Below are 23,062 nucleotides of genomic sequence, written 5' to 3'. Positions count from 1 at the left end.
GGTTTTTCAAACTGAATAAATATTTTTGAAAAGGATATATAAATAACTATGTGAGAATTGCGAACGGAATGTGGCTCTTGTTTGGGAGAGTCCTAAGAAAGTTGAATAGCTTTGAAGCATCAATTTATATTGACTAGTCTTATACTTGTTTCAAGATAGCGCTTTATTACGTCGGCTTTAATTTTAATAGTTATTAATGACGATAGGCTGCAGGACTCGTTTTCCAACCTGATACATTAAATACATTTTCAAGATACCGCTAAAAGTAAAAATGCAATAATCAGACACCTAGCTATAAAACTTTTTAATGCTTTTTTAATTAATTTAATTTTTATATGCATGAACGTACCTGCACCTACATTACACAAATCCAGTCTATAGGCGCTAAGAAAGAAAACCTTCGAAGTATAAATATAAAAATGCGAATTTCGACGATATTATTAGCTTACACATTTGAGAGAGAAAAAAGAGAGCTTAAATTGAAAGAGAAAAGATGCCCTGTCACCGTGAAATTATGTCAAATGACCTACTTCAAAAAAACTAGTAGATTTTGACGAAAATGAATAAATAACACGCACTCACAACTCTTGCCTCAAAGGCTTTTGCTATCTTCATTCCATCGTGGTTGTAAAATGTGAGGAATATTCTAAGCCGAGAAACTAGGATTTATGCACGACATTAATAGTACTTAATACGAGAACTTGTAATAAGAGTAGATTTAGTTACATACCTACTCGAAATCTACAGTTGCTAGGTATTCATCTGCGTAATTATAAATGGCGGAAAAACTATCCATATTTCGTAAATGAACTCCATCTTGTCATATAACAAAAATGTATTGCGATAAACGAGTCTGAATATTACATTGATAGTGCAAAAGTAATTGTAAAGAAAAGATAAATATATTATCTTCAATTATATAATATTTATGTTTGACTGTGTATCAGTGAGTAAACGAGAGTTTTATCAGTTGAAAGAATAACTCGATACCGCTGTCGTGGGGTCAATTATATCCCAAACGGACGTATGTAGGTAGGAACGTTACAGGTCATTTTTGGGGATCCTTTGAAATTTTTATACTGAGTGTAAGAATATCATCATGATTTATTATGTGTTATGTATTTACTTGTATACAGATACTTAGTGCGCAAACCAACTAGTCCAACCTGAGTTTGAGGTGAATTACGCATTGAAGAACAAGTGTAAATTAACGCTGGCTGTACAGCTCTCAGATAAATTAAACCTACGGATCCTCTGGTTTAAAACATAGCGTTTTTCCTACGGAACCCTTGCTTGTTAAACTATGGCGTTTTTGTTTGTGACGACTCATCGTATCGAATGAGATGACAGACAGGACATGTGCTGCCGACAGTCGAGACCGGGTCATCTTTCAAAAGGTCACACTTGATTTAATTCGGCTAAATGTCACCAGATGTCCTTATACACTTACGCTGTTATAATTATGTAATCCTACATCTTTTACAAGTAGATTCTTTATACTTTTATACGCCGCCGGGAAAATAGGAAGAACTGATTTTCCGGCGAAGAAAAGTCCATGTTACATTTACGTACAAATCATGCAAAAGTTCCAAATGATCATACTTGATTTATTTAATTCGGTTTTTACCAGATATCCTTACTTATATAAGTACACTTTCGCAGTTATTTAATGCTGCATCCGTTAACAATTCAAAGACTAGCAATGAAATCTGCACAAGCCATCTCTAGCTAATTGCAGTCAGCCATACCAACACTTGCAGTAAGTCCATTTCTGCAAGTTTTCCATTGAAAAGTAACTTCCGCAATCTAACTTCTGCAAACTTTGTAAGTTTTATTGCCCAAGACATTGGCCTCACATCGCATCTCTCCATGTGTAAAAACCCTGGATATCAGTTCATGTCACGTAAAAAGGTACCAAAATTACGGACAAAAAACAATAACAAATCGATTATCTTTTTTAGTTCACGCCACATACGTTCTTAATGAATTGTGATACAGCTCAATATAGCGTTCCTTTTATTCATGAGAAGCAGCTAATTGCCTGCCATTGTACGCTCTCACGTACAAACCGCGAAGAATTTACGATGGCACAAAAAAACACACGCGAATTTATGTTCAATGCTTCAGCTATTGTGATAAAATGTCGCTTGCGTGTTTTATTAGATTGCGGGCAATAAAATAGCCCATTGTACATCGTAATGTTTTCATTTACTCGATACGAGTAAAGTTTACCCTGAATGGCGGAAATTCAGCGATAACAGTTTTCAATTTTCAAGCTAGAATTCTTTGCGATGTTCTCTTTTTAAATATTGTTTTTTTTTTCTTTTTACAGGTAAGTGGTATGAATGCCACAGCATTTTTATGGGTTTAGTTCTAGCAATACAAAATTGTAAGCATGTTCTTTAATACTATTTTTTTTTGTTATAAATATCTAGAAATATGTATGTGGAAGGAGAGAGAGGAAGAGGAAAAGCTGGATGAATTGCGTGATTTGTGTGTAACAGGGGTGGAAAATTTGTTGACGTATGACAGAAGTGAGTGGAATAAAAAGATGTGCGCTGACCCCATATAGCTGGGCATAAAAGACAAGAAGAATACAGAAAGATATTTTACCGTTGAGCAAATGGGCACCAGATTTAGCCAAAGATACTCGTATGTCGAAACGATAAGGTGCTAAGTTATTACCATGACTGTATATATAGTCTGTACATATAGAGGTAGTCTGTAGTTATGTGCAATGTCAATGTTACGCCGATAGTTGGCACGTCACGTTTCCGGTCAACGACCTCGAGGAAATTTCGTCGAACGCGTAACGCATCTTTAATTGCAAAGTACTGGTTTGCATATCCAATTAGGTATTTTATTTGTGACGATTATTAATTACCCATCGTTAAATCTTTTGGATCCTTTACAATCGTATTTAAGCGTTTTATTGTCTCGAAACTGCACTTACATACATATTATATATACATTGCATTCGCGTTTAAAAACTTTTAGTAGGTATAAGTTAGTCTATTCATTGGCTTACTTGATTGACAAAATATATAAAAATCTCGTATACTAATATAAAAAGACGAAGATAGCTGCTGCGATGAATTTCATTAAAGATATATTATTTTGATAAGATCATAACAAATCATATCGGAACTTGTCTATGTAGATACATTATAATGACTAATTAGATAAGTAAACATATTTCTAATCAATTAATATGTATGTTACAATAAAACGTTTTCCGAGAAATATTATCACTAGGTAGTAGGTACTCATAATATTATGTATTACATTAATATAAACGCGAAAGTGTGTTTGTGTGTTGATTTACTCATCAATGACGCCGCAACCGAGCATCGGATCGACGTGTTTTTTGCACAGAGAATGACATACTTAGGTTACTTTTTATCCCTAAAAATTATAGAGTTCCCACGGAATTTATAAACCTAAATCCAGTCAAAAATAAGTGCGCCATCGTGGGTGGAGCCCACGCTTTCATGGGTTTTACCCCATTTTTAACGACTAATATTATAACAATCATTATCATGAACAACCCATCGCCGGCTCACTACCGTGCACGGATCTCCTCTTAGAATGAGAAGGGGGCCATAGTTCACCACGCTGGCCAAGTGCGGATTGGCAGCGATCCTAATAATATTATCTTGTTATTTATGGATCAAAGTCCTTAACACTTTAAGGGCAAGTCTGCACTGTGAATTATCACCGCGCGATTTTTCTGCAAAATTTTGTGACCTGACAATTTTTTTATTGCGTGATAGGGTTGCGCTTGACGATAATCATGTAATGATAAAATCTAGATTTGAGCACGCATGCCTAGAAGATGCCTATTCACTCTTGCTTTGAAGGTATTTAGGTAAGGAAGCCGAACGCACTCGCGAAAGAAAAAGCGCGAACGTCTTCATAAAATGTCACAGAATTCTGCTGAAAAATTCGCAGTGTGGGCTTACCTATGTTATAATTGCAAAACGATTCAAAGCACATTATTTACAATGTAGAATGTTAGGAGTAGCAAAGCAATTCGCTCACAATAATATCGGTCATTATGTATCACACATGCGGGCGTGACTCGTGGCATCTCATTATCATTTTTATCGCCCTCGGTTCACAGTAACTCCGATCTGTGTGCACCATTCGTAAAATCACATTGACGTAGGCAGATGGGCATTGGGAAAGTCCGTAGGAATTTGCCAGTTACTTAATTTCATTTTTTTTTTGTTTGCTTTTAATCTGCTCCCTATACCGCTGAGCTCGACTTAAACAAGATTCATCATCATCATATCTACCATAAACGCACCATATTGCTTGGCTTACATTTTGACAGTTACATGAAACATGAATTTTGTTTGAAATAGCAGGAAATAGCTTAGAATAATAAAAGGGAAATAACCCATTTTCTAAATGTATTGGTAAAGCTAAGTTTGTCAAACCAAACAAGAAACTTTATAGAGGTGTATTATTACTCTAAACTAATTTCTTTAATTTGAGTTTTGGTCAAATAGCATTGCTATTTCACACAAATTATGCAAAGAAAACACGATATAAAAAGTAGAAGTAAAGAAAACCTCTTTATTGTGAATATGTACCTAAAAACCAGAATTTTCCCAGATAAACAAAAGTTATTATATTTTCAATTCATATTAAGTAGTTACTTTATCTACCCAATAATGTCCACTTTTTGGTAACAACTCATACGTAAATATTTCATTACAGTACAAAGTTTACAAAAATTTTCAATGCGTTTAAATATTTTCATTATATTTTTCCTCTTTGAAGTCTCGCGTTGCAATATATCATTCTACATAATCAATTATATGTATTCGTGACCATATTATGGAATCTTGTAACAAATGTGTATAATTTTAAATTCATATCAGTTATTTTAAGTTTTGAAACTGATGTATCTTTTTCTCCAGATTTTTACCGCAATTGAAATAATACTGAATTGTTTGTTTTTAAACATATTTGTCTTTAAATCTTTACTCATATGACTAGTGGACTTAATTTTACTTGACCACGTAGAACTGTCTATACATACATTCATCATCTATTGTAACCACCAAAGTAGCCACTTATTATAGGGACTAGCTAGACTATTGATGTCAGCAGCTAAAGTCAGCTGGTCGATTCCGTAAAACCTACATTAATCATTATTACAATCGCAATTATTGTGATTGGCTGAATTATTGGTATTCTTATTGCAACAATGCATTGTAGCCAATAGTGAGCGAGTGTCAACCAATCAGAGGTGATTGCGATCGTGACATTGTAGCTGTCATTCTGCCGTAATCGAACTGCAGCTTGCCGTGTCTTTCTATTTGAAACCTTCTTTATATTATGTGCTAAATTAATTCCATAAAAAGTCTTCACCGAACATTCTGAACAAAAAGTGGGTGTTCAATGAAGCTGTTTCAGTAGGTGTAGCACTGGCTACCAAGTGATAAGTGATAAGCAAAATCGAGTAGATGTAGCCCCAAAAAAAGTTTCGGAATAACCCGTCTAGTGCGTAACACATAGAGGTCATTAAGTATAGTACCTACAATACTTAGTGTCAGCTAGTTTCCAATTTGAAAAACGCTTCGTAAAATGTAATCGGACCTGTTACGGTACTTAACAAAACGCCTAGCTCTATAAAATAAACGCAGGTTTTGTTAGTTTGAACTGCTAAAAACTACATGGTTCAATCATCAAGAGGTGAACAACCCATTTTGGTGGAACCTGTTTGGTTATATCGCTGATAATGTCATTACCATATTATTGTTATGTGCGTATAGTTAGTAACCGGCTTTAGCATTAAAAAAATAGACAACTTTTTAAACTAATCTATGTTCATGATTTTTCTCGCATTTTTTGTGTAAAATCTGGCTTAGAAATCAGCACCAAAACTATAGCAACCACGCATTCGTTTCTCGTTGTTCGCCAACGAGAAGCGAGAACTTGAAACGAGTGTTTCTAGTTTTTGGCTCAACAAGTTTCTCGCTAATCTTCGGTAGTCGGACAAGGGCCTAACGATACAAAATAATTTCTTTTTGATTGCCAGGTATGCGTTAAATACAGTTATTTTTATGTCAAGCGATGAAAAATGTATTTGCGGAATCCTCCGTTAAATTGTACGCTTATCTGCTCGTTTATGTTCAAGGACGCGCGACTACAATTGCACATAACACATTGTTACCGTACTTTATGTTTCCTTGCTTTCCTCTACGTATTGTATAGATGCCGGCTTTACCTATGGTCCAGACTGTGCAGCGTGCACGGGTGCATGGTGTTAGGGTTCCGAGCGCCGCTCGCGACGCTTGCAAAAAGCATATTCTACTACTCAACTCTTTAGGAGAAAGTTCAAGTGTAGAGTTCACACGAATCGAGTAGGTAATCAACGATTCGGCACGGTAAAAGTAACCGTTTAACAGAAATCTCGTAAGTGCTTAGTACACTTTCTGCCCCATCTTTGATTTTGTACAGATTTTTGTATTTCCGTGCTCGTCATTACTCTCTCGATCTGCAGCGTATCCCTAATTTTTAGAGTTCCGTACCTCAAAAGGAAAAACGGGACCCTTAAAGGATCGCTTTGTTGTCTGTCTGTCTGTCCGTCCGTCGTGTCTGTCAAAAAGCGTCAACGGGTACTTCCCGTTGACTTAGAATCATGAAATTTAGCAGGTAGGTAGGTCTTATAACACAAGCACAGGACTAAATCAGAAAACCGCGAATTTGTGGTTACATCATTAAAAAAAAATTTAAATGTGTTTTAATATTTTCAAAGTAAGATAACTATACCAAGTAGGTATATGAAAGGGCTTTACCTGTAAATCCTAAAACAGATTTTTATTTATTTTTATGCATAATAGTTTTTGATTTTGGGGCGACAGTAAATACTTGCACACAGTGTGATTTGCATGCCGACTGCACGCGGACGCTGCGCAGTCGCTCGACGGTTGTGATGGAGCTGTGTCAACTGCACTATAGCCGCATTTAGACTGCAATTTTGCAGTCGGCTTGATGTCCAAATGCAGACCGTCTGTTTTTGTCATTGGTGTAGGAGGAATCGCAACAACCACAATCTTGTCCCTCGTTTCTCATTCTACCACAGAACAGCAAGAAAGATTTCCGTTTGTGGTCAACATCCTAATCTACTCGCACGAAAGTTTTTGCTCAACGTGTCTAATACGAACCCTTAAGGCGTGGAATGCGCTTCCTGCGTCCGTATTTCCTGCCACGTACCAATAATCTAAATACCTTCAAAGCAAGAGTGAATAGGCGTCTTCTAGGCAAGCGCGCTCCTACTAGACCTAAGCATGATTGTTGACAAGCGCAAGCCTTAAAAATCTTTGTAGGTACCTATATATCTATGGCACAAAGTAATGTGCTCTGTGTTCTTATGCACATAGATGTAGGATTATTAAATTATTGTAGATTGTCACGGTAAATAATTGAAAAGTAAAGAAAAATCAATTATTTTTGTACGGTTTATAATCGTGCAAACTGTACCTAATATTACTTTCGCTTATCTTATCACAGCATAGAAACCGCGCGAACAACGATTTTAACTTACTCAGATATAATAAAAAACAATTTAAATGCATAATTGCAATTTCACCGCACTGGTTTATTTTCACGGTATGAAAGATAATTTCGATTCACTGATCACTTAAAAAAGTAACTAAGATATAAATCAACTGTCTTGTAATCTATCTGTAACCTTTTATTTCAATAGATATAAGGGAGAAGTAATTATTATCAATAGCGTGTGACGCACTGCGTCGGGAAACTGGATAGATAGATATTTTACGCTTTCCCGCTGTCACGAATGCGGAATGTTCCGTTCCGGATAACATGGGCTGGTTATACTGAGGGATAGGAAAAACAAAAAAAAAACTAAATTAAAATCGGTCCATTAGTTTAGGAGCTACGATGCCACAGACAGATATACACAGATACACACGTCAAACTTATAACGCCCCTGTGGGTCGGGGGTTAAAAATAACCTCCGTCTGCGCTTTGCGATGCATGAATATACAAAGTTGAAGCTACAAAATTAATTTGAAAAGGCATTGAAAGGCAAGGAATTCTTAATAAGTATACAATTCCAATAAAATCCCATTTGAAGCTGGCAATAGACCACATGGCCGACCATGGCGAATAAACGACCCGCATGTTTGGGGATCAACGACCGGCATCATGCCAGAACTTACTTCAAACTCGAAATGTAAGCCGTGGCAAATAGTATAGTATTCGTTAATGTAACCTCGGGGCACTATGCAGTAAATTGGAGCATGTATGCAACCTGGTAACGGTCCGCCATTTTTAAGGCAACATAGGTGCCAAAAGGTGCGTTAACCCTGCGCCAATATGTATGTAGTCTGTTTCGCTACGGGTATGTGTTAGACACACAAGCATAAGAGAATTTGTCTTTACTTTTTAAAATACAAATTGTATGAGCATTTCCCGTCTGGAGTGTTATATCTTCTCAATTCCATAAGCTATATTTCTTTAATGATGCTTCTCAATATTTAACTGCGCTAGGTACCAATTAAATTGTTATGAGCAGTGAATTACCTGATCATTAATCTACCACGGCACATTTCCACTCTCCACTAAAGCTGCAGGTTTCCACTTTCATGCACACTATTAAAATATTAAAATGCAAAAGTGTGTCTATCTGTCTGTTTGCCTGTTTGCTAGCTTTTCACGGCCCATCAATTTAACCGATTTTGACGAGCTACAGAGATAGATTGGATACCCGGGAAGGACATAGGCTACTTTTTATCCAGGATAATCAAAAAGTTCCCACAGGATTTAAAAAACAATGACCCACGCGGACGAAATCGCGGGCATCATCTAGTAAGTAATATTTCTTCGAAGATTCTTTTCAATCACTTAACGGCGCTACCAATTAAATTGCTATGAGCAGTAATTTACGTAATAATTAATCTGGCATGTGATGCGCACACTTTTCCACTTTCCACCGTTGGTGGTGGCACGTATTCCCACGCTGAGCCGTTTACCGCAATCTTATCAGAAACTCATCTGATAACGATCTGCTCACTCGACCATGCTGTTACATCCGCGCTCCGCATGTGAAATGTGTATTATATTTTATTGTACTTACTATACTTTATTGCTGTTATTGTTAGAGAATGGTCGATTTTCGTTTTTGATAAATAATAAACCATTCATTATTCCATAATTCTTTTACAGATCTATTAAACAATTAGTGTATAATTATATACATTGTTAAACGCTAGTTAGACCCCAAAACTTTAATTATCCGTATCTTAGGGGTCAGTGTCTTCTTAATTTTACTATTTTAATTTGTACCATAGTATACCTACACAGCACAGCCATCCTGGCAAGTGACACTTGACGATGCTTAGGTAACTTACATGTTCTTGCTTCTTATGCTTTAATTCTCGATTGGTATGTAAACACAATTTAAACAATAAACAGAGTAATAAAAATAAAATAAAAAATAGTGGTATCATAATCTATTTTAGAAAAAAAAACGTCAAATATTCAAACTACTTTAAAGCGCGGTAAACCTGGAACAGTTTTATTTACACAAACCCTGCATTTTCTCGTTCCTTGTGATTCCTATTTTTGATTGATTGATATTTCGTTTGGATATCAAATTAAAATAAAACGATTAGGTACCTACTCTAACTTAAATTTAACGTAGAGCCTTAAATTGATTCCATTAGGTAACCCATGCGAGGCATATTATGGTAGTTTATATATGTAAGGTACTGTGTTTCACAAAAATAATTTTCATCTGGTCATTGTATAGCGGGATCTTAGACCATTAGGCAATTTCTACTTCTAAATGTCGAAGCTCTCATCAACGTATTCATGTCTTTGTTATATGTGATCTCGCGATACGCTGCACGAGTCTACGGATCCATTTATTTCGTAAACTATTGTCACTTGGTCGTGTTAATATTGGCAGACAATAATATTGAGTCTCTTGCGCAAGCATTCGGGTCTCGCTCACGATCGAGAGCGTGGCTTTTGCAATTATGAATAACTATAACACATACTACACATACGTGGTGTACCTAACTAGGGTTTCGGCTCTATCAGCCTACCTGTACAATCATTAGACCTTGGAACTTGGCGCTTCTATGGTACGGCTTGATAACAATGTGTTGGAAGGTGACCTAAGGAAGGTAATTACATCTGTACCAAATAGATTGTGGCCGCGATTACTTCAGTGTGGTTTAAGGTTTTTAAAAATCCCCTGGGAACTCTTTGATTTTCCGGGGCGAAAAGCTTATGTCCTGCCCTGGGCTGTAAACTAAGTATATTGTGCCAAACGTTAATATCAGTTAAACGGATGGGCCGTGAAAAGCTAGCAAACAGATAGACAAACAAACACACTTTCGCATTTATAATATTATACTAGTATGAATGTCTTAGTAACTTTTAGTAAGTAACTTTTGAGGTATGTTGATTTGATTTCAAAAATATCAGGGTCTAATAATAGAGCCTTTACCCTACCTATTTATTTTCATAATATACATTTATATGCCAACCACTTATTTATGGTATTTGTAATGGTTGCTCGTAATCCGGCTCGGGTGTCCGATCCGGCTTAAAGTGCGATTAACGAGTCTTAATACGGAAATTAATACCTATAGGTAATCGTTCGCGATATAATTGTATTATTGGTACCCCTAACCCCAATAGCTTAACGGCTATAGGGTGAAAATTCACACGATGGTCTATTTAGTACACTCATAAAGGTTTTTATGATAATAACTCAAAATAGTATGAAAGCTTGCGCATTGCGTCCGATATTTAATCGGAACTGTCATGCGCGTGATAGTGGCAAGAATACGCAATACAAACCCGGTCGATACGGATGCAGTGGTGTATGGCACATAAGTAAATAGATCCTTAGTGTGTAGTGTAAGATCGACATCCGGATTCGATGCGAGTTTTTAGGGTTCCGTACCTTAAAAGGAAAAACGGTACCCTTATAGGATCACTTTGTTGTCTGTCTGTCTGTCTGTCAAGAAACCTATAGGCTACGTCCCGTTGTCCTAGAATCATGAAATTTGACATGTAGGAAGGTCTTATAGCACAAATACAGGAATAAATCTGAAAACCGCGAATTTGTGGTTATATCATTAAAAAAAAAATGTGTTTCAATTTTTAAAGTAAGATAACTATACCAAGTGGGGTACCTATCAAATGAAAGGACTTTACCTGTACATTCTAAAACAGATTTTTATTTATTTTGCTTTTGATTTATCGTCCAAAATGTTGGAAAAAATACCCGAGTACGGAACCTTCAGTGCGCGAGTCTGACTGGCACTTGGCCGGTTTTTAGATATGAATTTTCTCGGATTCGGATCGGATAGAAAAAGAAAGGGGTTTTATTCACATAAGCTATATGTATTTACTATAACTACATTGGTTCGGAATGCTTTCACAGCATAGATGCTTAGCAACCTTAGCAACACATAATTTATCCGAATCGAGTTTTAAAAAATCTCGGATTCGGATGATGAAGGTAGGTAAAAGATAAATATTTTTGGAAAACTTTGGGATAGAACAAACTCTTATAGGCAATCAAATAGAGTAAGTAAAGTATTTCTTAGACGAGAATATCAACATAGTTTTATATGAGGTTTATGTCTAATCTTACTGTAATGCATTATATAATGTTTTAATGTTAAACACGTTCGATTAATGTTTATTACTTATCTATATATATTAGCCGCTTAGTAAATACCAACATGATATTATGTCCGGTCAGCTAGATTGTAGACCAAGTAATGAATATCTGATTATACCGCCAACATTGTAGGATGGAAATCAGCTGTATTGCTAATTAATAGAGCGTATACATATTTCTGTTCTATTATTTGTTGTGACAGTGTACTTTATACTTTATATACAAAGAGACAACGTGTGTGAAATGAATGTAGGGCGGCATTTTATTTCAATGAAATAATAACATTTCATTTTAGGTACCTATTTTGCTGTTGTTGAATTTAAACTGCACCCAAAATTCATTTTTAAAACATAATAGATATGTGTCTTGTTTTAATCAAAATACTTTAATGATGTTGTCTTGGCATTCCTGTTTTTAATAGAGTCAAAATATGGAAGACAAATAGTCTGCTATATTTTGCTAATCTTTGACTTTTATTTTAGCCAAAATGATATGTTTTGTCTAACCAATGTGAATTTGTGATGAGAACAAAACCTCGAAAATCCGTTGTAATTGATCTTGAACTCAACTCTCAACTGACGACGTTATAAATAACTTTGTTAATTTTACATATTATTGAAGCCCTTATTGGAATTATTCGATGACTTTCGAAGAAGCAGCGTTTGCATTTTTATTTAGGCCACATATTCGGAATTCTAATCGTCTTGGCAGATAATCTTGAAATCTTTTAAAACAATCTGCCAACAATCGCGTATCGAACGCATCTTGATGCATAAATTCTTCATTCTTGGCTCAGAGAATTCCTCATAGACATAGTAGTCGGTGATTTGTTGTATATTTTATCACCTAGTCAGTACTTTCTACATGACGCAATCGACCCAGAATTCCTATGTTTTAATTGTATGCAGTCTCACTAGCTAGACAATCGAATTCGATTGAGATCGATTGTATTGTCCGTGTTTTAGTTGGGTGATGATGGAATGGTCAGATGAGTTGTTTTAACAAGCTGTCGCCAATACTATCATGAAGTTTGATGAAAGTAGAACTAAAAGAACTCAAGATTCCTTCTGAATAAGAAAATAGGAGTTTTCTTGAAGAATGAGATCCGAAATAAGGGGAACAAAATGGCAGTGGGCAGGCCATGCTTGTCATAGGTGCGATGGCCGTTGGAGCCTAAAAGTCGCAGAATTGGAGATTGCGTATAAGCATAGCGTAGTGTGGGACGTGGGCATTATTTTATAATAACTAAAGGTAGGTGGGTAATATTTTATTTAAATTTGAATTATAAACTTGAAAGATTGATGAACAATAAAATTATACGTCTAGTATTTATAGATAATGGTAATAACACACCAGTTCAAGCATAACTAGGAGCCTTGGTATTTAAATCAGTGATTAAAAATTCTTCGCAAATTACGTAGAACGCTCACGGTATGCGAATAGGCCTGTGACCGGGTGTGAATACATGAATATTTACAACGATAGATAGACGTACTTTAAGATTCTTATTGTAAAGGGCATAGTTTTTTTAATTAACTCACGTGCGTATAGTTCGTAGTAAACGTAGTGTAAACCATGTTAAATATAAAATGTTGCTTTATCAAGCAAAGCAAAGGGGTTATTCAAGGGGCGGACTAACAATTTCCTGAAAGGCCGGCAACGTATCGGCCGGTTCCTCTGGTGCTGCAAATGTTCACGGGGAGCGGTAATCACTTAACATCAGGTGACTCCGTCTGCTCGCTTGCTCGCTATTTTTATATTACAAAAAAGCTTTCATTTTCTTGATGGAGCTAAATTGCGATTGTATTGCGTTATTTTCCTCGTAGTTATTTTCTGCCCGCGACCACGTTTGCGTAGATTAAGTTTTTTAGAAATCCCGAGGGAACTCTTTGATTTTCCGGGAAAAAAATAGCCCATGTCACTCTCCAGGTCTTTAACTATAACCATGCAAAAAATCAGGTCGATTCGTTGCTCCGTTGCATCGTGATTGAAGGACAAACCAATCAACCAACAAACCAACTAACAAACACATTTTCGCATTTACAATATGACTAGTAGGTAATGATGAACTGCATTGATAGATTTACAGTACAGATAATAACATAATAGCCTCAATACTGCACGTAACTGCACGTGTTACCGTAGCGTGACTGAAATATTGGCGGGCTTATTACACGTGAAAGTGAATTTCTTTTTTACTCCAAAACGTATAGCGATTCTAAAACTTTACCTGATAGCCTTGGTGATTCTGGTATCTTTTAAAATTAAATAAAATTTTTGTTTCATTGTTCGACAAAGCAAACAAAAATCAACGTTTTATTAATTCGTCGTGGATTTAGGTTTTCAAAATCCCGTGGGAACTCTTTGATATTCATGCGAAAAATTGCGCTGTTGCTCCGTTTGCGGCGTGATTGATGGACAAAGCAGCAAACAACAAACAAAAACACTTTCGCATTCATAATATGGGCAGCGAAGGGTGGGATTAAATAAATCCTTAAAAATCTCGTAAGAATTTTTTGATTTTCCGGGATAAAAGTAGCCTATGCCCGTCCCCGAGATGTAAGCTAACTCTGTACCTTTCATCAAAATTGGTTAAACGGATGGGCCGTGAAACGAACAGACAGACAGATAGACAGAAATACTTTCGAATTTATAATATCTTTTAGTACTTATCGATTAATTCATAACTACTCGATGTACGTTACTGGTTTTTTTGTTTATTTTTCGATTATTCCTATTTACTTGTTTATGGGTCATCTTAAATTAATTATAGATGAGAAAATGCGCGATTTCTGAATGTGACGTCGTTGGCTTGATCATCACTTTCCATCAGCGATCGAGGCCAAACGTGCAGAGTTGCAATGACGAAGTCATAAAAAGGTAAAAGTGGTAATCGCTGCTGTTGAAGCAATAGGTACATAACATAGAATGCAGCCAAATAGGTTCCTTCACAATACAAAATCCTAATATTAAAACAAAAAATGTTTCTACATAATATATCCATTATAGACTTTGAAACCATCCAATCACGGACCCGTTTCAATAGAAAGGCAATAATGCGAAGATGTTTTTTAGCGCAGTAACACATGCCGGGTATCCGCTAGTACATAATACTTTATGTAAGTAGTGCATAATCAGCTGTACCACTCGTATTAATATAGGCGATTAACCAAAAATAAAAGCGCTTAAAAATAAATAAAGATATTTAAGAAAAACAAGGATGCAACAAGTTACAAGTGCTAACTTATTGCAAAAAAAAATAGGTACTTTAAAAGGTAGCGCGTACATTATGGCTAATTCCTTATACAACAATCTCTAAATTCAAATGATGGGTCCAAAATCTAAATATATCGCTATTCCTTTCATAATGCTCTCTGAGGAAAAGGATATCACTATTTAAGATTTAAGTCTTGTCATTTTAACTTAGAAAAAGTGTGCCTCATACTTAATATATAATTAACCGCAATTCTTAATTTTAAATAAAGAGGATTCTAATTTCTTATAGGTACGTGCAAACCTACTTTGTGCAATTTTTTTGGGGCAATCAAGTATTTGTATACCACAAATATTTCGAAATACCTGCAGATTTGCAAGGTGCTGAGTGATACACAAAATTTTGTTTATTCGGTAAATCAAAGCTTGTGCATCGATTTATTTAAGCCAGTTTGGTGATTGTGAAATTTATCATACTTATTGGCTTACATCAGCAACGTGAGAAATTATGCTTCTACTGTCAAGTGTTACGATGAAAATCATTGTCTAAGCTTGATTTCCATTTATAACAACTATAAGCCTTTCCCGCCACTTCATCTTCGTTTTCTAGGTTTTTAAAAGTCTTGTAGAAATAGCCTAGCTGTGTTTTTCTGGATTAATAAGTATCTTATGGTCTTGCAAGATATAGAGGCGTAAAATCACTTCATACCGATGTTGAAATAGCTTAATGCTCAGTTTTCATTATAACTAACTAATGATTACTTTAATTTGGACTCTTGTGCACGCCACTGCTTATACCCCTGCTTGCCTTTGTTAGCATTTTTCACCACAACTTACTCTCTATTTCAAATAGTAAGACGGATACGTATTACTTAAATATGGTTTAAAAATTTAAATCACGATCCTTAAATAGTATTTAAGTTTGTTATTTTTCCCTAACTTGAAAAAAATCTAATTTTATTAAATTAAGGTTTCGCCGATATAAAAAGATAAGAACTCTTAAAAATTCTTCTACTTTGTAACCAATTAAATGCATGACGTAGGTACCTATTTGAATTTTGCATACGTAATAATAAACTTAGTAATTAATTCACTATCCGCTGAAGAAAACATTCACAAAATCTGCATAACCCGAAGTCTTCAATTCGTGTATAGTTAATATGTATTTTACAACCTATTTAGCGGTACATATTACATGTAAATTACCCACATGTTTGTATTTCAGGCCCTATATGGCATGAAGGTCACTGAACAGAATAAATGCCACTTTCACAACAATCACGTTTTTGTTTTTTTTTGCCATAACACATAGGTAAGCTTCATAATCCTTTTCCTGTGAGAAGCCTTTGACCAGCTGTAGTTCATCTTTCGATAACAGTAAGTATAACTCTGACACGGGTTTTTATAGTTTTCGAAAGCATTATTCGATATCGAGTTCCTCCATACATTTACGGCTAGTGTCAACAGCGAAAACATTTTGAAATATCGAGTGGCATGTCGGGCAGAGAATCGCGAAAAGTACAGTGATAGAGGACATATTAATACTATGCATCTGAAAGTCCATCACCGCAAGGCCCTAAGCAAGACGACAGGCCTTGGCCTTTTATACATTATAATTTATAATAGCTGAAGGTCCAGCTTATCCGATTAGGCACAAACTCGTAGCCCGTACCGATTGAGTTCGTCCGTAAACGAGAATATATTATGTATAATGTACCTATATGTGAACTCTTTGTACAAAACCCCAGCAGGGCGATCGGCTAAAAATGTATCAATCATTAAAGGACAGCATCAATGTCAAAACATGGTATTTAGTCAATGGGATTGGCCAAAAACCATGTTTTGACATTGATGCTGTCCTTTAATGATTGATATATTTTTAGCCCATAGGCCCCCAGGTCTACGTCTACAAACTATCAGTCGTACTGGCCTTAGTATGATCTCAACCATACAACTACATAGAAGCTGCCTTATTTTTAAATACATCCGGGATCCTTAGTTAGCAGGTTGTAATAAAACGGTTGCTAGTGCTGGACCTACCAGGATTCCAATTGTATCCGGTTGGTTAGGTACTAATAGGGTTAACCAGATAAATACATACTAATTCGCGACACGTGTATGACAGGCGATTGTTGTTAATGTGATTATGATTATAACTGTATCTTACAGTAGGTATTCTGTAAGGGGTAATAGGACAGAATAACTAACTGACTCGAATAGGTACTGAAAGCAGTTATCATTGGTAAAAAATAGCTGAACTGGTTAGAAAATTAATCATGTACAATAATGTACCTCATAATATGCTCATAATATGTACCTCCTAATATCTATACTCTATACTAATAAATAAATACCTCATAATATCTATACTCTATACTAATAAATAAAATTGGAGTGTCTGTCTGTAATTTCGAAATAACTACCACATATTAAGGTCATATGGTTATTTGAACGATACTATAACTGAATCACACGTTTTTAAAATTTTTGTCTGTCTGTCTGTCTGTCTGTCTGTCTGTCTGTTTGAAAAGGCTAATCTTCGGAACGGCTGAACCGATTTTAACTGGATTTTCACATACAAGTAGAGGATTGACCAGGGTGTAACATAGGCTACTTTTTTAACCGACTTTCAAGAAGGGAGTTGTGTTTTTCTACCTATGTACACTGAAATCTCCGAGATTTCTGAACCGATTTGCGTCATTTCTTTTTTAACCGGTAGAGTTTCATAAAAAATTTGGATTCCAACTCTTCAATCCTGATGCTGCAGGGGATCTGACCAATCCACGCGGGCGAAGCTGCGGGCATCATCTATATGTATGGAAATTAAATAAAGTTATCTACTAAGTTAACTATGTTGGTCAACCTTCATTTCATTATTCTATTTATTTTTTTCATTTTACTTACTCCCGCACGAACATTTTACAAACGACTCTTATTATACCAACCTTTCACAATGTTCGCTGTGGAAAAGTATAGTACCTACGTATCTTTGATGGTATAGTAGGTATTCATTCGTTTCAGACCTTAGTATTAAATTATGTATTCCGAGCCTGTACTTACCTATATATTTTAGTTCAGGAGACTCTTTGTGACAGATTAATTAACATCAGCATTGTGTATAATAATTTAGTATTGATTATCCATTTTTTCTCGAAAAAAAATTAATATATCCATAAAAAGATCGTAGAAAGTATGGTCAGCGACTGGACGTCCTACAGCGGCCGACCTTCACACCATATACCGCGCCTTGACGACATTCCTTGCTGTTGCTACTGTCCCCCTCGTGTCAGGCTCGTTATTGACTACTACATGGCACCCGCGACTTCGTCCGTGCGATTCCGGCTTTGGAAAATCCCGTGGGAATTTACCGGGATAAAAAGTAGCTAATCTGTCTCCGAGAAGTAAGCTATCAGTTAAACGGATGGGCTTTGAAAAAGTAGCAGACAGACACCTTTGTGTTTGTAATATTAGTATGATGAATTAGCTTATGCCCGCGATTCCAAAATCCTTTCTTACCGGTTGTCTATCTGCATGCAAAATTTCTGTCCGTTAATAGATCAGTCAGTCAGTCAGTCACCTTTAATATATATTTAGATTACCAATGAATAAGTTGTAATCTGCGACTTTGTCTGAGTAGTTTATATTGTTGTGTCTTGAATAATCATATTTATTTCAATTTATTTATATCCTTATAATTTCCTAAAATCAAAGCTAAGGTATTGTCTTGTTCATCCAACCATGCTGCTTATATAGTACTTTCTAAGATACCTACTTGGATTATAGAGATATTTCTCTCTTTACCTTTATTTACTAGTAACTAGAGGATGCCCGCGACTTCGTCCGCGTGGATTTAGGTTTTTAAAGATCCTGTGGGAACTGTTTGATTTTCCGGGATAAAAAGTTGCCTATGTCAATTACAGGTATGCAACCTACCTCGGTACCAAATTTCATACAAATCGGTTAAGCGGATGGGTTTTTGGAAATCCCGTGGGAACTGTTTGTTTTTCCGGGATAAAAAGTAGCCTATGTCCTTCCCCGGAAAGTATCCTAAGTCTTTACAAATTTTCATTAAAATCGGTTCAGCGGTTGAGCCGTGAAAGCGTAGCAGACAGACAGACAGACAGACAGACACACTTTCGCATTTATAATATTAGTATGGATAACATCTAGTAATAAAAAAAAACCGCTATAGATAGGTACTTTTTGAGTTTAGCACACGGCAAACAGACTGCCTGCCTTTCTTTATACTATTAAATAGTGATGATACCTCTGTACTTGTGCCTACTTTAAGATGTTATGCAAACAAGCGTTATTTGTATCAGAATGCGCAGTCATTAGTCCAGATGCATTAGAAATAGTTGCGCCTGTCAAGTGCACCGGTCACTTGAGCAATGCACTCAATCGACCGGATCTCCGTCTTCAGTGTAATGTGTACACGATATGTGCTACAATGTCTGCTATACCTACAGTATTATTACTTCCGTAAACTTGATGCAAAGGCTTTGAACATAGAAATCTCGCAAACGCACCCTTTTTTTATCTTATTAAAAGAGCGTGTAACTTAGAAGTAAGTATAAACTAAACGCACGCTAGATTCCATTTTCGGAAATATGATGGAAAGGTATTTATTATGTATATACATATATGTGGTTATAGGCTTGGGCTTTCTCTTAGTGGTCAAATTAGAAATGAGGAGATCCGTAGGAGAACCAGAGTTAGCAACATAGCATGGGTTGCGATGCTAAAATAGCGATGGACAAGGCACATACTTAGGGCGTCTTCAAAGCCGCAAAGTGCCGGGCGCAGGCAGCGAGGCTACAGCGCTGCGGCCGCGCTGCTTTGTAAATACATAAATAAAAACGCGCGTGTCAGTTCATCGATCGAAATTATAATGATTTTACAAAACAGCATGGCCACAGCGTTGCAGCCGCCTCTTTGCGGCAAATTTTAAGGCGCCCTAGTTCGAAAAACCGATAGACATCGAGGAAAGTCTTTTCGGTTTTGTTCTGAGTAAATTCAGAAAACGGAATTACTTCGAGAGGTGCAAGAGCCGCACGTATCAATCTATTTATATCTAGTTATTATGCCGGAAATAGCGCAGTAACCACAGAAAAGCATATATTTTTCCTCTACGAGAAAAGTTTTTGCGATTCTGACCTCACATACTGACCTATTTCAAATGAAATACGTAACCTTTTACGGAGCTATATCTCATAACTTATACATAATAATATTGTGAATATTATGGCCACTCTACAATTATACCAATAGGTCACATTGTTTGATGAATCATCGAACTGAATGTTGGCTTGTAATGTTGTGTTTACACGGACTTTGCGACTAAGAAGTTATCTCTAATAGTTAGAAATATAATACTTGTACAAGTTACTAGGAAATTGCACTCCATGTAGAGTAAATAACGTAAAGAGCACGCTCCATACTGTTTACATTACTATTTTTTGGTTTAAAGTAAAGTTTATTAATCATTTTGTAGTTTTTAAAGTTCCGTACCCGACGGATACCCTTGGCCCCTGTTACAAGCCTCCGCTGTTCGTCCGTCTGTTTGTCTGTGGGCTGTGTCTCATGAACCGTAATAGGTAGAGATTTGAAATTATCAGTGTTTTTGCTGTCGCTGTAACAACAAATAATAAAAAACCAAGATGGCGGACTTTAAAATGACGGCCATGCAGATTTAAAATATGAAAAGTACGTCCACGCAGACGAAGTCACGGGCATCAGCTAGTATAACTATAATGCAGTGTCCCAAATGAATTGGAACGCAAGGGCTTTGAGCGTAAAGCGTGTGAAAGTGGAAACCGATTGTCCTTTGACAATGAGTTACCGCTAGATCAGTGAAAGTTACCATTGTGAGATGCAATACATCTTTGTATAATAAGAGGTTTTTTTACCCGACTACGGAGGGGTATAGTTCAGCCATATTATATGTGATTTTTTATCGGTCAATAAGTTCCCTCGTAAATGGGTCTGGCTATCAATTTTAGTTACAGGCAGTAATAACCGTGAAACCGAGTCGAAATTCTCGTTCTCTAAATCGAATCATATTATGCGGAAACTAAATCGAATCATATTCGTAATCGAAAGGCCTATCGCTAAAGTTCTTGCCATTGTCTTTAATGGAAAAGGGTCACGATCTTCAGCAATGAGAAATACGATGCAGAAAAACGCCAAGATTGTATTGAATTACTGTGTGTCAATCATTAATACTCGATCATTGATGTTTCTATTCTATTATTTATTCTATTTCTGATAATATATCCCCCTGCTTAAATAAAATGGGATGAATGCTCTTGAAGTGTGGGTTTACTTAAGGTGGAAACAAATTATCGGACTTCTATCGGACGTAAGTCGCGGCCGTAAACTTTAGCGCTTGGACGTCGAAATATACGTCTCAAACGACTGTTCCAGCGTGCGTAGCCGCGGCTGATACACGCCTATCTCTGTATTAGCTCTGAACTCAGTCGCGGCTTACGGTCGCGTCCCATAGTTTGTTTCCACCTTTAGCCTTAGCCCTTATCTATTTTGTTATTATCTGTTATCTGATATAAATAGTAATGTTAAAGTGATGAATCATTTTTTGCAGGTAAGTACAGACTTCAAAGTTACTGGTGTGAGTCATGGCGTCGACTGTCCTGGGTCATTGGTCGCTGCAAAATGCAAATAAACATTGTAAGTTTTCCCTATTAAATTATGTTTATTTAATACACAGGCGTATAAATAAATAGATATTTAAACTAATTAATTATTTTAGACGTATTTCGTGGTTTAACGATGTACTATAATATAATTATTATCGATATTTAGACCCGGTTGCTTGTGTCGTGCTCACGAGGGACTGCAGTGCTACGAGAGGTGAAGTTTGAGCTACTGTACATAAAAACGATAATAAGTACAATAAGTGTCCATTTATTGACCTAGTTTTCAGTTCCTAACTCAAGAAATTAACTAAGTAAACATTCAGAATCGTTGTTTAAAATAATACATAACGGAGTCGATTAACACTTCCCACACGCTTCTTGATCACTCACCCATTTGAATGGCTTTTAGACATCTCTAGTCATTGTTAATGCTAATTAACACATTATTTCTTTCCAAATTAGCCAGAACACGTCGTATGCGATCTCTTATTTAAGTACTGGGTTTTCACAGTTTTTTCGTCTCTAGTCTTCGAGCACCACGCTGAGGAGTAGACCCCTTAACCAAAACAAAAAGCTTTAAATTATTTTAAATTATTATATTATAATAAAGATTTATTTATTTATTTAAATATCCCCCATATTGAGTATTTCAACGTGACTTGACAAAATCTTCATCAAGATCAACCCATTGCTGGCCCACTACTGAGAATGGAACTACATTCAAAATGAGAAGGGTTTGGTCTTAGTCTACCACGCTGGCCAACTGCAGATTGGCAAACTTCACCCACCTTTGAGAACATTATGGAGAACACTCAGGCATACAGGTTTGCCCACGATGCTTTCCTTCACCGTTAAAGCAAGTGATATTTAATTGCTTAAAACGCACATAACTCCGGAAAGTTAAAGATGCATGCTCGGGATAGAACTCCTGACCTCTGGGATAGAAGGCGAACGCCTTACCCACTATACTATTACGGCCCATTGAACACATTTTAGAACACGATTTTGCTTGAAAAAGCCCTTCTATAGGCCTAGATACTAATTTAGTTAAATGCCTTTACCACCAACGCACCGCTGAAGTCTAGCGCAAACTATCTTGATTAAAAAAAGCTTAACGTCTCCCCTTTCAAGGGAGTGACCGCTTATTGGTCTATACTTTATGGCATTTATTCGCGAGTAAGTACCGTTACACTTTCAATAAGCGGTTAACTGTTAAACGTTATCACGATTTGCTTTGGGAGTTGGCTGGTCGCTTTTTGTTAGACGTATTTTCGCTCAATCGCTTAAATTGGCCGAGCACCGCCTCAGGAGTTAGGTAACAAGTTGAGAAACGCCGGTCGGATACCACTTGTCAGCTCATTCCAATTTAATTAATTAATTGACAATCATTTAGCTTAGTAAAAAATTAATAATATCAGGTCCTGGCAAGTCAATAAACTTTTATTGGAAAGAAAGCTGAGATTAATCGTACACTTATCTAATATAATATTAGATACGTGTGTATCTA

The 23,062-nt window shown here is 36.2% G+C and overlaps 1 protein-coding gene across 3 annotated transcripts in view; it reads left to right on the top strand.

Moving 5' to 3' along the window:
- The window catches only part of LOC123866435 (cyclic AMP response element-binding protein A), a 126,570-nt gene that overhangs the window by 39,940 nt on the left and 63,568 nt on the right, over window positions 1-23,062 (top strand). Inside the window, exon 1 of one of the 3 annotated variants that reach the window (XM_045908007.1) lies at window positions 21,525-21,586. The exons of the other annotated variants lie outside the window; for them this stretch is intronic. Coding sequence (XP_045763963.1) covers window positions 21,572-21,586 — 15 coding nt within the window. The 5' untranslated portion in view covers window positions 21,525-21,571. Of the gene's footprint in view, window positions 1-21,524; window positions 21,587-23,062 lie in introns of those variants that run through there. 3 annotated transcript variants of the gene reach the window in all.

The sequence above is a fragment of the Maniola jurtina genome, chromosome 6, assembly GCF_905333055.1.
Source record: "Maniola jurtina chromosome 6, ilManJurt1.1, whole genome shotgun sequence".
Taxonomy (NCBI): Eukaryota; Metazoa; Arthropoda; class Insecta; order Lepidoptera; family Nymphalidae; genus Maniola; species Maniola jurtina.
Note: the sequence above shows the minus strand (reverse complement) of the source record. Positions and strands in the feature narration are given on the sequence as shown.